At 49.7% G+C, this 12,424-nt stretch overlaps 2 protein-coding genes across 2 annotated transcripts; one reads left to right on the plus strand and one right to left on the minus strand.

Annotated features, from left to right (window-relative positions):
* The first annotated feature begins 191 nt into the window (after positions 1 to 191).
* atp5md (ATP synthase membrane subunit k) lies at positions 192 to 1,701 on the plus strand. The gene is made up of 4 exons (XM_056587110.1): positions 192 to 292; positions 855 to 956; positions 1,067 to 1,157; positions 1,579 to 1,701. The coding sequence occupies exons 2-3, from the start codon at positions 873 to 875 to the stop codon at positions 1,154 to 1,156; spliced, it is 174 nt and encodes a 57-aa protein (XP_056443085.1). The 5' UTR covers positions 192 to 292; positions 855 to 872; the 3' UTR covers position 1,157; positions 1,579 to 1,701.
* taf5 (TAF5 RNA polymerase II, TATA box binding protein (TBP)-associated factor) lies at positions 1,515 to 9,361 on the minus strand. Its single transcript, XM_056587108.1, has 11 exons — positions 8,944 to 9,361; positions 8,364 to 8,595; positions 7,606 to 7,921; positions 7,288 to 7,451; positions 6,570 to 6,705; positions 5,465 to 5,585; positions 5,046 to 5,175; positions 4,143 to 4,307; positions 3,623 to 3,800; positions 2,875 to 3,052; positions 1,515 to 2,290 (listed from the first exon to the last, which is right to left on the minus strand). Exons 1-11 carry the CDS (start codon positions 9,359 to 9,361, stop codon positions 2,076 to 2,078), a joined length of 2,253 nt encoding a protein of 750 aa, XP_056443083.1. The 3' UTR covers positions 1,515 to 2,075.
* Positions 9,362 to 12,424: the final 3,063 nt, after the last annotated feature.

Here is a 12,424-nt window from a genome sequence, read left to right on the forward strand (position 1 = left end):
AATGGTCGACGTGTTTACAAACCAATCGGCAGGCCGAACTTTTGAGCGACGTGGTCGTCGTCCAACCAGATGGCGTGTTTCGAGAAGAAGGTGGGACTTCTGGTTGTTGCTGAATGATCGATGTGTTTGTCAACCAATCGGCGGGAAGGATATTTGAGCGACGTTGGTGTCCCCCACCCGGATGGCTTTTCTTGAAAGAAGGTGGGACATCCGGTTGTATAGCACTGAGGCCACCGCTGAAGGACACTTGTCTCACTCCGCTCTCGTCTCACTCCAGGGTTCACTCTTAAAGGTGAGAGAGGACACACTCCTTAAGCAAAGGCACTATTGCACTTTAAATGCATGCTTTAAAACTCTATAACTCGCTCCTAATGTATTTTATTGGTGTTTCCTGTTTCAGTTAATGCCACAGTATGAGCTAGCAAGCTAAGCTAATCCTCGCATGTTAACCAGCTTTGATATAACTGACTGCTTAGTTGGTTAATGCAGAATGAGTCAGATCATTAACTGAGCTGTATGGTAATGCAAAGTGTAAACACTGACTTTATCTTTAAAGGAAGGTGATTGGTGGATGAATAAGGCAATGTCAAGTTATATCAGACAGAAGCAATCAATGACGGAACTCAATCCAAAGATCACAGACTGTGATGATGTCTGAAATGACACTAAATTCAATCCATGAGTAGGTTTAGAAGGAGATCTTGGAGTGGTCCTGACCTGATTTGTGTTACTGGCCCTTTTAACTGTAATCTCTGTACCGTTACTTTAACTATCTGCCTTCATCATGGTCTCCTTCACTACTTCCTGTCTGTGTGTTCCTTAACATCTATTCGCCTGTGTTTTGTGTTTTCCAGGACCATTAAAACCACAGAATGGGCGGACACGACACCGGATCTCACCAGTTCACTGGCATCGCCAAGTACTTCAACTCCTACACCATCACAGGGCGGAGGAATGTGAGTTCAGGGCGTCTCTACATCGAGTGATGATGCGAGATGATTAAATGAGATGTGATCGTTGTTGATGAGGCGTTAACGTGGGTCTGGTCTGGTTCTTGTTCCTCCAGTGCGTACTGGCAACCTACGCCACCATCGCCTCCCTCATCCTCTTCTTCAAACTGAAGCCCAAGAAACAGGCCGCCGTCACTGAGAAATGATGTAAGGGACGCCTTCCCTCCTCTAAAGGGCCGCTGTCACGCCACCGGGTGTCAGGCCACCAGGTGTCAGTGTGATCAGCCGTTACAAGCCGTTTGAAAATCTGCCTGTCTGTGTTTTATTGACGTCACAAGTGGTCGCGTCCACCTACATGTAAGATGCACAGATTTTAAAATGGCTTGTAGCAGTTAATCACACTCACACCTGGTGGCATAAGGTCACCCCTTTAATGAGGCTGAGAACAATGGGTTCTTCTTCTTCTTGGGAGGCGACATGCATCCATTTCACATTTACAGTTGATTCACTGGATAAGCTGTTCATTATAGCCTGTTAATACTCAAATCTCTAATTGCGTTGAGCAGTCTGCAGATGCATCGAGTCCAGACTGATTCCTCAGCGTTGTCTCTTCTCTCTCTCTCTTCAGGTTCCCCTGAGCCGGGTGGATCGTCGCTGAGGGAGGAGGAGGCGTCGTGATGCGCTTGTAATAAACTGTCTGTACCATGTAAAAAAAATATAACAATAAACATGTTTCAAAAATTATTAAAAACACTTTTATTTACAAGTTTAACGGTATAAAAGACACTATAATACAGAACAGCAACGAGTCGAATACAGCAGAACTCATGGCGGCAATTAAAAAAAAAAGTCTAGGATTAGTATTGGCACCTCCCCTTGTTAGGCTTGTCTGTCAACATTAGCTTGCGGCCTGCGTCTTATTTAAATGACAAATCAAACGTCGGATCACAACGTCAAAGCCTTGATTTAAACCTTCATCAGTGATCACCAGGTCTTCGTTTTCCTGCCCCACTGCCATCGATGGAGAACCCTGTCAATCAAACTTCTGATCGGGTGGGTTGACGTAAAAGTTCTAGAGCGTCGTAGTCAGGGGTTCTAGAGCATCCGGGTTAGGGTTCTGGAGGGTCAGGGGTTGTAGGCGCCGGCAGCCAGGAGGAGGTTCCTGCGGGTGAAGTGCAGGTGGATGACGGGCGTGGCCTTGGTCAGGTAGGTGCCCAGCAGCAGCTCCTGGGAGTTCTCCGGGAGGTGGATGTGGCCCGTGGTGGCCGTGAAGTCGTCCGTCTCCAGCTCGTCGAAGGCTTTGAACGCGTCCCACAGGCGCACCGTGTTGTCCATGGAGCCTGGAGACGAACGTCATTCATTATTTATCGGATATAGATACATTTACATTCAGGGCGTTTTTCTTCCAAAGCGACTCACAATAAGTACATTTGTCAGAAGAAGAAACAACAATATATCCCTGTGGTACAGTAAGGATGTTCATAGAACATCGGTCACTAGGTTAACCCATTCCCCGTATACAACAAAGATAGCTCGGATAAAAAAGAAATCAAAACTAAGCGTGGGTTATTATAAATCAAGGAATTTCTTTGTTGTGGGGGCAATGAAATAGGTAGACCACTAGTATGCCCATATAACCACTTATTTGTCACCATTAGGGCGGCATTTGGCTCAGGAGGTAGAGCGGGTCAGCTGGTAACTGGAAGGTCGCTAGTTCGATCCCACGCCTCACCCTGACTGCTCCTGACCAGCTGGCTGTCGCCCTGCGTGGCTGACTCCGCCGTCGGGGTGGGAATGGGTGAATGAAGGTGTGAATGTGAGGCAGTATCGTAAAGCGCTTTGAGAGGCCACTGGTTAGAGGAGCGCTGTCTAAATGCAGTCCGTTTTCTATGATCACACTTTGAGTGCTGCTGAGTTCACCCACCGGAGGCCAGGATCTCCCCGTCGCGGCTGAACTTGAGGGTGTAGATGGCGTCTGTGTGTCCCTTCAGGTCTCCGATCATGATGCCGTGGCCGATGTCCCACAGCAGCACGCGGCCGTCCGTCGCCCCCGACGCCATGAACTTCCCGTTGGGGGAGAAGGCGATCGCGTGGATCGGACCCTGGACGACAGACGTGCAAGAGCGGGAGAAGAATGAAGATTTAACCTATCTTATATTTCTTCCTGGTACTTTGTAGGGGTGGGGCAAAACATCGATAAGGCGATGTATCGTCGCCCTTCTATGTGCGATCTGAGAATCGATACACTGGCACCAAATATCGTTTTTTTAAATTAATAAAATAAGGGGCTCTAAACAGATTTCCCTGCTTCTCCAGGGGGCCCTCAACACACGAATGAGGGAAACTTGAACAGACATTAACTAGCCAAAGACAGTCGCTGAAAAACTCAGTTTGGACCTCGAATAAAGACCGAAATCCAGCACTTTATCTTTTCAGTCTTATAGTATTCATCGTTAGACATATATCGTGATATATCTCTATTGGATTGTCTAACAACATAGTGATTATCGCGGAATAGCTGTATTGCGATATTATCGGTATCGTGGGCCATGTATCGCGTATCCTATCATGAGGCACCCTGTGATTCCCTCCCCTCGTACTTTGTGATGACGTCTCAAACTAAACCGGGCGCTGCAGAACGTGAGCAGCAGACCCCTCGTCCGATGCCTCACCTTGTGCCCGGTCAGGATGCGGACGCAGTTCCCGGTCAGGACGTCCCAGAGACGGATGGTGCGGTCCGAGGAGCCCGTGGCCACGTAGTTGGAGTTGGGGTGGAAGCGGGTGCAGGTGATGTCGGCCAGGTGGCCAGCGAACATCCGCAGGGGCTGGTAGTGGTCCGTGGCCCACAGGCTGCAGAGAACACCACAGAACGTCATCAACTACCGTGTGATGACGAGGCTTCGCTCAGGAGCAGGAGCGGGTTGACTGGTCAGCGGGAGGTCGCTAGTTCGATCCCCGGCTCCTCCTAGCTGAGTGTCGAGGTGCCCCTGAGCGAGACGCCTCCCCCTGACTGCTCCTGACCAGCTGGCTGTCGCCCTGCGGGGTCGACTCCGTTGTCGGGGTGTGAATGTGTGAATGAACGGGTGAATGTGGGGCAGTGTTGTAACGCCCTTGAGTGGCCACTGGTTAGAGGAGCGCTGTGTTACGGAGTCCGTTCTCATGCGCGTTGAACCACAGGGAGGGGGTCCTCACCGAGCCACGCGGTCGTGCCCCCCGCTGATGAAGTAGTACCCGTAGGGGCTGAACTGCGTGTCCCACACGGGGTAGTTGTGGCCCTTGTAGCCCACCAGGCAGGTGAAGGTCTGCAGGCTCCACAGACGCACCGTCCCGTCCTCGGAGCACGACAGCAGGTAGTTCCTGAGGAGAAGCACCAGGGGCCACGGAGGTGAGGTGGAGTCGCATGCGGAAATACGGTCCGATGCTAAGAGATACGAATTGAAGTGGCTGTTCTCTACGTATGCAGAGGCTGAGAGTCAAATATGTCATATACTGTTTTGTTAGAGGCTGTTCTGTATAGAGGCTGTTCCTCTGTCCTGAGGCTGTTCCTCTGTCCTGAGGCTGTTCCTCTCTATAGAGGCTGTTTCCTCTATATAGAAGCTGTTCCTCTGTCCTGAGGCTGTTCCTCTGTCTAGATGCTGTTCCTCTCTATAGAGGCTGTTTCCTCTATATAGAAGCTGTTCCTCTGTCTAGAGACTGTTCCTCTGTCCAGAGGCTGTTCCTCGTTATAGAGGCTTTTCCTCGTTATAGAGGCTGTTCCTCTGTCCAGAGGCTGTTCCTCTGTCCAGAGGCTGTTCCTCTATATAGAAGCTGTTCCTCTGTCCAGAGGCTGTTCCTCGTTATAGAGGCTGTTCCTCGTTATAGAGGCTGTTTCCTCTATATAGAAGCTGTTCCTCTGTCTAGAGACTGTTCCTCTGTCCAGAGGCTGTTCCTCGTTATAGGCTGTTCTTCGTTATAGAGGCTGTTCCTCATTATAGAGGCTGTTCCTCTGTCCAGAGGCTGTTCCTCGTTATAGAGGCTGTTCCTCTGTCTAGAGGCTGTTCCTCGTTATAGAGGCTGTTCCTCTGTCCAGAGGCTGTTCCCTGAGCCCCTGCCCACCTGTCGGGGCTGAAGCTGATGCCGTACACCGGCCCACTGTGGCCGTGGAGGATCTTGGACTCGCTGGCCGTCTTCTCGTCCATGATCCGCTCCAGCACGTCGTCAGACTCCTTGTCGATCAGACTCAGGTCTGCAAGGAAAACCAGAGAAACACGGGAAACCTTTCAGCGGCGATGGTCAGCCGGGCAGTAACTCAATATGATCATTGCTTTAGAATGGTATTCACAATTAAATGAAGACTCTTATGCCCTCAAAATGAGCAAATATGAGGTTTGAACCATCAGAAAAAAAGGTCTTAGCAAAAAAAGTCTCAGTCCGATAACATACTTCCAATTTCCATGTACATCAATGTAATGACCTATAATATCAATCATTATTGTGTAATTATTATTATTTTGTTGGGGGGGGGGGGGGGGTACCTGCAGCAGACTTGACCCTGCGCAGCTTCTTGGGCGTGACGCTCCACACGCGCACGGTAGAGTCGGCGTAACCCCCGGCGATCAGGCTGGAGTCGTCTGTGAAGTCCACCGCCGTCAGACCCTTCAGAGCACAGCGGCGAAACAACGGTCACGACTCCACGTACTATCAATACATTCATACACAAAAAAGAACACAGAACTGGTAACCAGAAGGTCGCTGGTTCGATCCCCGGCTCCTCCTAGCTGAGTGTGGAGGTGTCCCTGAGCGAGACGCCTCACCCTGACTGCTCCTGACCAGCTGGCTGTCGCCCTGCGGGGCTGACTCCGCCGTCGGGTGTGAATGTGTCCATGAATGGGTGAATTCGAGACAATATTGTAAAGTGCTTTGAGTGGCAACCGCTTATAAAAGCGAGGTATAAATGCAGTCCATTTAACTATTGAACACTATTCAAAAACACATTTCTGTCGATGATGCTGTGTGTTTACTTTTGTTTTCATACTTAAAAAGGTCCCATGACACGTCACCAGGTGTGGGTGATTAGCCTCACAGCTGGTGGCATGTTATGGGACCTTTAAACAGCAAACCCTTATGTTACGATACATGTTTGCCACGAGGCTGGATCCTTTTCTGATTTTAATAAACCAGATTACATCGGAAGAGATAATCATCCCTCTGAGCACATTGGATAAGCCTTCGGTTATTCACCGTCTCCACGATGCAGCGCGCTGTGCATCCACAGGGGGCTTTAGACAGGCCGTCCCTGGTACGCTGTGCATCAGCAGGGTGCTTTAGGCAGGCCGTACCTGGTACGCTGTGCATCAGCAGGGTGCTTTAGGCAGGCCGTACCTGGTACGCTGTGCATCAGCAGGGGGCTTTAGGCAGGCCGTCCCTGGAACGCTGTGCATCAGCAGGGTGCTTTAGGCAGGCCGTCCCTGGTACGCTGTGCATCAGCAGGGTGCTTTAGGCAGGCCGTCCCTGGTACGCTGTGCATCAGCAGGGTGCTTTAGGCAGGCCGTACCTGGTACGCTGTGCATCAGCAGGGTGCTTTAGGCAGGCCGTACCTGGTACAGTATACATCAGCAGGGTGCTTTAGGCAGGCCGTACCTGGTACGCGTTGAGGAAGGAGTAGAAGCAGATAGAGGGGAGTGTGTCCCGGCCCAGCCGGACCCTCTTCGTGGCTTCCTTCAGGTTCATGATCTTGTCCAGCTTGTCTGAGTCCTTCAGCTCCGGCAGTGGGATTCTGGGGAGGAGACACACAGACACACACAGACACACAGACACAGACACACAGACACACAGACACACACACAGACACACAGACACACAGACACACAGACACACAGACACCATCAGATTCAGAACCAACCGAGTCAATCGTCCGTAAAGGGGCCATACAGTGAGGTCACCTGAACCAACAACCATGTGTGTGCGTAGGTTTTGATAATGTCCAATTAAAAATAATTACACTTTCATGTTATATAATCCTGGTCGGTTTAGCTAGGGAGGTGGAGCGGGTTGGCTAGTAACCAGAAGGTCGCTAGTTCGATCCCCAGCTCCTCCTAGCTAGACTGCCGAGGTGTCCCTGAGCGAGACGCCTCACCCTGACTGCCCCTGACCAGCTGGCTGTCGCCCTGCGGGGCTGACTCCGCCGTCGGGGGGTGAATGTGTGGATTAATGTTTTTAAGTCGCTTTGGATAAAAGCATCTGCTCAATGCCCTAAATGTAAATGTAAACGTCATATAGTGAATCTCTAAACGCCACGGCGCTGTCGTATTGATTGAGAGGAGAGCCTCAAGACAGTGGATGGTGCTGGGGTCTGGACCTGTTTTGTTGGGGCGCGTTGGGGTCCTGCTTCTTGCTCTTGTTGCCCAGGCTGTCCTTTTTGGGCTTCTTCTTCTTGGGTTTCCCCTCCTCGTTCTCCACCTCCTCATCCTCGTCGTCCAGAGGAACCTCGATCTCCGGTTCCTTCAGCAGCCCGTAGAACACCTGCAGGAGGGGGGGATGAACACACGCTAGTAGATGCATAGTGGACTTATTGTAAGTCGCTTTGAATAAAAGCATCTGCTGAACGCCATGAATGCCACACCCGCAGTCCCACAATGCACCTGAGCCCTCAGGCCCAGCGAGCGACCACACCCACCTTGGCCTTGTTGGAGTCTCTCTTGGCCTCGCCGGCCAGGCTGCCCGACATGGCGTCGATCTGACTCTTGCTGCGCGGCATGCCGTCGAAGATGTCGATGTAGAGGTGCTCCTGGATGATGGTCCAGATCTGGTTGTTCTGCCGCTCCTGCAGATGCCTCTTCAGCAGCTGGTAGGAGTCTCTGGAGATGCGCAGGACGAACTTGCTGGTGCGGAAGTCGAGCAGCGTCTCGTTTCCCCTCATGTGTTCCTTCTTCGACAGGCTGGACAGGATCCGCAGGTCGTCGGCATAGTAACACTCCTGGTCCCCGCTGAACCTAGAACATCACGACGCACCATCGGTTAGGAGTCTACAGTGGTTTGGAACTCAATATGTCGCTACGGTCAAGACACAGAGGTTCAATCCTCCAACATAAAATAAAACCAACTAAACTAAATCACAACCAAACAGAACATTGGCGGCATGTGTCTCAGGAGTTAGAGCGGGTTGACTGGTGATCAGAAGGTTGCTGGTTCGATCCCCGGCTCCTCCTAGCTAGAGGGATGAGATGTCCCCAGAACAAGACGCCTCACCCTGACTGCTCCTGACGAGTTGGCTGTCGCCCTGCGTGGCTGACTCCGCCGTCGGTGTGTGAATGCATGTATGAATGGGTGAATGAATGGGTGAATGTCAGGCAGTATTGTACAGCGCTTTGAGTGGCCAATGGTTAGATAAGCGTTGTATAACAGCAGTCTGTTTACCGTTTACAATTGACTTACTTCTCAAAGAAAGCCTTGGATTCGGCTTCGTGGTTGTTGTAGACCAGCTCGAGGTACATGTGCACGAACAGCGGGTAGAAGACCTGGGACAGCTCGGCCCTGTGGCAGTCCAGCACCGACTCGATGAACTTCTTGAGGCCGCTGTAGTAGACGTCGTAGAGGACCGGGTCCCCCTGCTGGCTGTAGGCCGATAGGACGACGTTCACATCCGGTCGGTCGTCCCCGGCGCCGACTGAAAGTGTCAACAAAGCACATGCATCACGTTAAAACCTCACGGAACAGAATCGGTGCAGACTATTGAATTTATGCAAGCTATTACAATTCTGGGTCTGGGTATGGGTCTTTGTCTGGGGGGTCTGGGTCGTCTGGGTTTTTGCTACCAGATACAAATCTAGAAGTAATCTTTCTGAAGAGCAGATGAATGGGTTATGGATCAACCTGCAGACATAAGTTCAAACCATAACACACTTAGGGTTTATGCATGAATTGTTGAATTGAACTGACGGACCAGACACCGTATTCGGAAGAGAAACATGCATTTAAAGTTTTTTTTAAAACAGGAGATCAGGGACCACCGGACCTTTGAGGGGCGGCGGCGGCGGAGCAGCGACGGTAGCAGCAGCGGGGGTCGGGGCGGCGGACACCCGGCTCAGGAGGGAGCCCGCGTCCCCCACGCCGCCTCCAGCCTCCTGGCCCCCCGACCCCGTCCCGGAGGACTCGGAGCCCGTCTGGTCCTCCGGTTCGTCCGGTAAGCCCGCTTCCCGCCGCAAGATCTCCACCGACTCGGACAGGTTGTTCTTCTGGAGGAACCGCAGGACCGCGCGCAGCGTCTCCTCCTCCCCCGGGGCCGAGGGCTTCACCGCCCCGGGGGAGGAGGCCGGACCCCCCGGGGACTCGGCGGGGGGCCTCAAGTCGGTTCTGGAGCCATCGTTGGACGTTTCTGGTTGAATCTCTTTTTCTTCCTCCGTTTCACTCTGACCACTTTGCACGGCCGCCATTTTTAGAATGAACTGCGCATGTGCACGATAAATGAAAGGGCAGCGACAAGGTAAAACCGGACCTTGTGATTGGCTGTGATGCGTGGCGTTCGATGTAGTGTCGTTGGATCTGATTGGTCCACGGAGACATCAATTAAGTGAAGGCTTTTATTTTCGCTCCCTCATTAAAAATGTTTATTTCGAATCCCAAGTTATCTATATGTATTTATTTATTTATCTTAAAAAATGAATGGATATATATATATATATATTATTTTTTTTAATATATATATAGATATATAGATATAGATATCATGTCCTACCAGATGGTGGCGCTTAAGTCAAAGCTGAACATTTTTCGTTCTGATTCTCACGACAGTCTAATTAAAACTCCATCATTATTATTAATAAAAACTGAACCCTGCTCAAAACACAATTCATATATGACGTTAACTTGAAAAAGGAGAAATATATCTTTAAAAATATATATTATATAAATATATATGTATGTAAAAACAGGTAACATTATTCATGGTCTGCAGTGTCATCAACCATAACAGGTTATACAGCAGGCAGCCTTTTACAACGGAACATGCAAACATACATTATTATTGCCAACATTAGACCAGGGCCAGTGGAGTACCTTTATAAAGGGAATAGTACCGAAATGTGTGTTACTTATCAGTGAATAGATCTGCCAATTAGCACTGGTGAGGCCTGCAATTCTACCGGGTATTGATCGAGGATTAGTAGTTCTTAGGTTCTTCAAACAAAATGGGAACAGGGCATAATTAGAAATGAGCAAATCTTCTGCACAAACAGTGTCCAGACAGATGTCTTTAATTCTAAGATACATATCACGAAATGTAAGGTTTGATTTAGAGAGGTCATTTGGTATTGGGACACCACATGTTGTTAACTCGTTTCAGAGACGCAGCATAAGTTATAATGAAACCGAGAGCTTGTGTGGTCTGAATTGTAAATTATACCACTACATTATCTATGCTTTATAATGTGTGCATGCATTCATTCTTATGCATAAGAAAGCCTTTGTATGATCAACTACGATACAGACAGTCGAAACAAAGCCATCCTGCTCCCAGGCGTCTGAGTCTGTCCCTGAAGGCTGCGTTATAAAATGGAAATAAATAAATAAGCAACATTCATTTCATTTCCTCAAATAGATTTCCTCGACCTAGAGATGCTGAGGGTCCAATTATCAACGCAACCTTCTTTGTGTAGCCCTTGTGACCGCAGCCGACAGAACAACTAAACACAGTGTTGGTCTGAAAAGGTCTAATTAAGATCTGCTCTGTACACGACTGTTGGGTTTAAGTGACTATCCTCTATTGTGAGGGATGTTGCTTTATACCTGTGTGTGTGCGTATATATATATATATATATATATATATATATATATATATATATATATACAGACATAGGGGAGAGAGGGGAGAGAGGGGGGAGAAAGTGTCTATATATATATATATATATATATATATATATATAGGGGAGAGAGGGGGGAGAGAGAGAGAGAGGAGAGAGTGGGGGGAGATATATATATATATATATATATGTGTGTATATAATTGGCTGCTATGTCCCCTTTCTCCTTCATATAGGCTTAGTCGTGATGACAAACAGGCTGATAAGAAGCCTCCTCATTCTCTGACACCTCCACGATGAGAGCCATAGTTCCCAGAGGAGAGGGTCGTCAGAGGGATCTCCCTCCCTCCCTCCCTCCCTCCCTCCCTCCCTCCCTCCCTCCCTTTCTCTCTCTCTCTTTCTCTCCCTCCCTCCCTCCCTCCCTCCCTCCCTCCCTTTCTCTCTCTCTCTCTCTCTCTCTCTCTCTCTCTCTCTCTCTCTCTCTCTCTCTCCCCCCTCTCTTTGTCTCTGTCGGGCGTGGCTCCGCTCTCACATAAAGAAGAACGACACGAACAAGAGACAAAGTTCACATCTCAGGTCTACAAATGTTATCCAAATATGGACAAAATGCATTGATATATGTTCTCAGTTTTTGAGTGGAAATGTATTTATGTTTTCAATCATGATTGGCGTCTAAGAGGTTTAAATCAACTGTGACGTCAAATGGGCCGACTTAATGGCAGGTTGGCGTGGTAACTGTGTGATGGATATTGCTCTTTTATTGTTTCATGAAGTAAATACACCTTTTGCTGTCAGTTATTAAACTACAGTATCATTCTTCTTCTATAAACAAGGTGTTTATTTGACTGATTGTCTTACTAATATTCTTAAGTCTCCATCACTTTCAGATCAGAGAAAATAACATTTCCCTGACCAGTAATAAACCAGATTGATCTATATTTACCGCCTGACATCTGACAGCTGAGTGGTACCACGACAGCCAGAGCGATGCATGCCTGCCCATTGAGCAGCCAGAGCGATGCATGCCTGCCCATTGAGCAGCCTTCTAATTTGCTGTTCTACAAAACTGCTGCTGGCTCTCTTCTAGGAGAGCGACCGCTGAGACCCAACTGAGAAAGAGTTTAAATAATTCATGAGGTGTGAATCCCAGACGAGGCGGAAAACGGCCGGAAAGACATGAAGTGGGGGGGAGGGGGGGGTGGTGGTAGAGAGACCAAAGAGAATGACTGGAGAAGATTCTGAGGAAACGAGAGAGAGAGAGGATGAGGTCAGGGGGCGGGGGGGGGTGTTGGTCGGTGGGCGCGTGTTGATTAGACGGCAAAGTAGAAGAAAGAAAAAAGCCTTACCTTAAATGTGTCAGATGGGAGATAGGGGGGGAGGGGAGGGGAGGGGAGAGGAATGGGGAGGGGTTGAATCGAGGAACTGAGAGACTGCAGTAAGAAGAGGGGTGAGGCTGTGAGGAGGAGAGGGGGAGAGGGGGTGAGGAGGAGAGGGGGTGAGGAGAGGAGGGGTGGAGGAGAGGAGGGGGTGGAGGAGGTTAGAGGGTGAGGGGGAGAGGAGGTGAGAGGATGAGGGGGAGAGGAGGTGAGAGGGGGAGGTGGTGGGGAGGAGAGGGGGTGAGAGGGGGAGGTGGTGAGGAGGAGAGGGTGAGGAGGTTAGAGGGTGAGGAGGAGAGGGGGTGAGGAGGTTAGAGGGTGAG

The sequence above is a fragment of the Gadus chalcogrammus genome, chromosome 3, assembly GCF_026213295.1.
Source record: "Gadus chalcogrammus isolate NIFS_2021 chromosome 3, NIFS_Gcha_1.0, whole genome shotgun sequence".
NCBI lineage: Eukaryota > Metazoa > Chordata > Actinopteri > Gadiformes > Gadidae > Gadus > Gadus chalcogrammus.

Bases quoted from the DNA above. Each gene is read 5' to 3' on its own strand.
- atp5md (XM_056587110.1), top strand. From the start codon at position 873: ATGGGCGGACACGACACCGGATCTCACCAGTTCACTGGCATCGCCAAG. The intron at 957-1,066 runs GTGAGTTCAGGG...TTGTTCCTCCAG, and splicing joins CCATCACAGGGCGGAGGAAT to TGCGTACTGGCAACCTACGC.
- taf5 (XM_056587108.1), bottom strand. From the start codon at position 9,361: ATGGCGGCCGTGCAAAGTGGTCAGAGTGAAACGGAGGAAGAAAAAGAG. The intron at 6,706-7,287 runs GTCCAGACCCCA...TCTCCTCCCCAG, and splicing joins AACGCGCCCCAACAAAACAG to AATCCCACTGCCGGAGCTGA. The intron at 5,176-5,464 runs GTACCCCCCCCC...TTTTCCTTGCAG, and splicing joins CAGGGTCAAGTCTGCTGCAG to ACCTGAGTCTGATCGACAAG.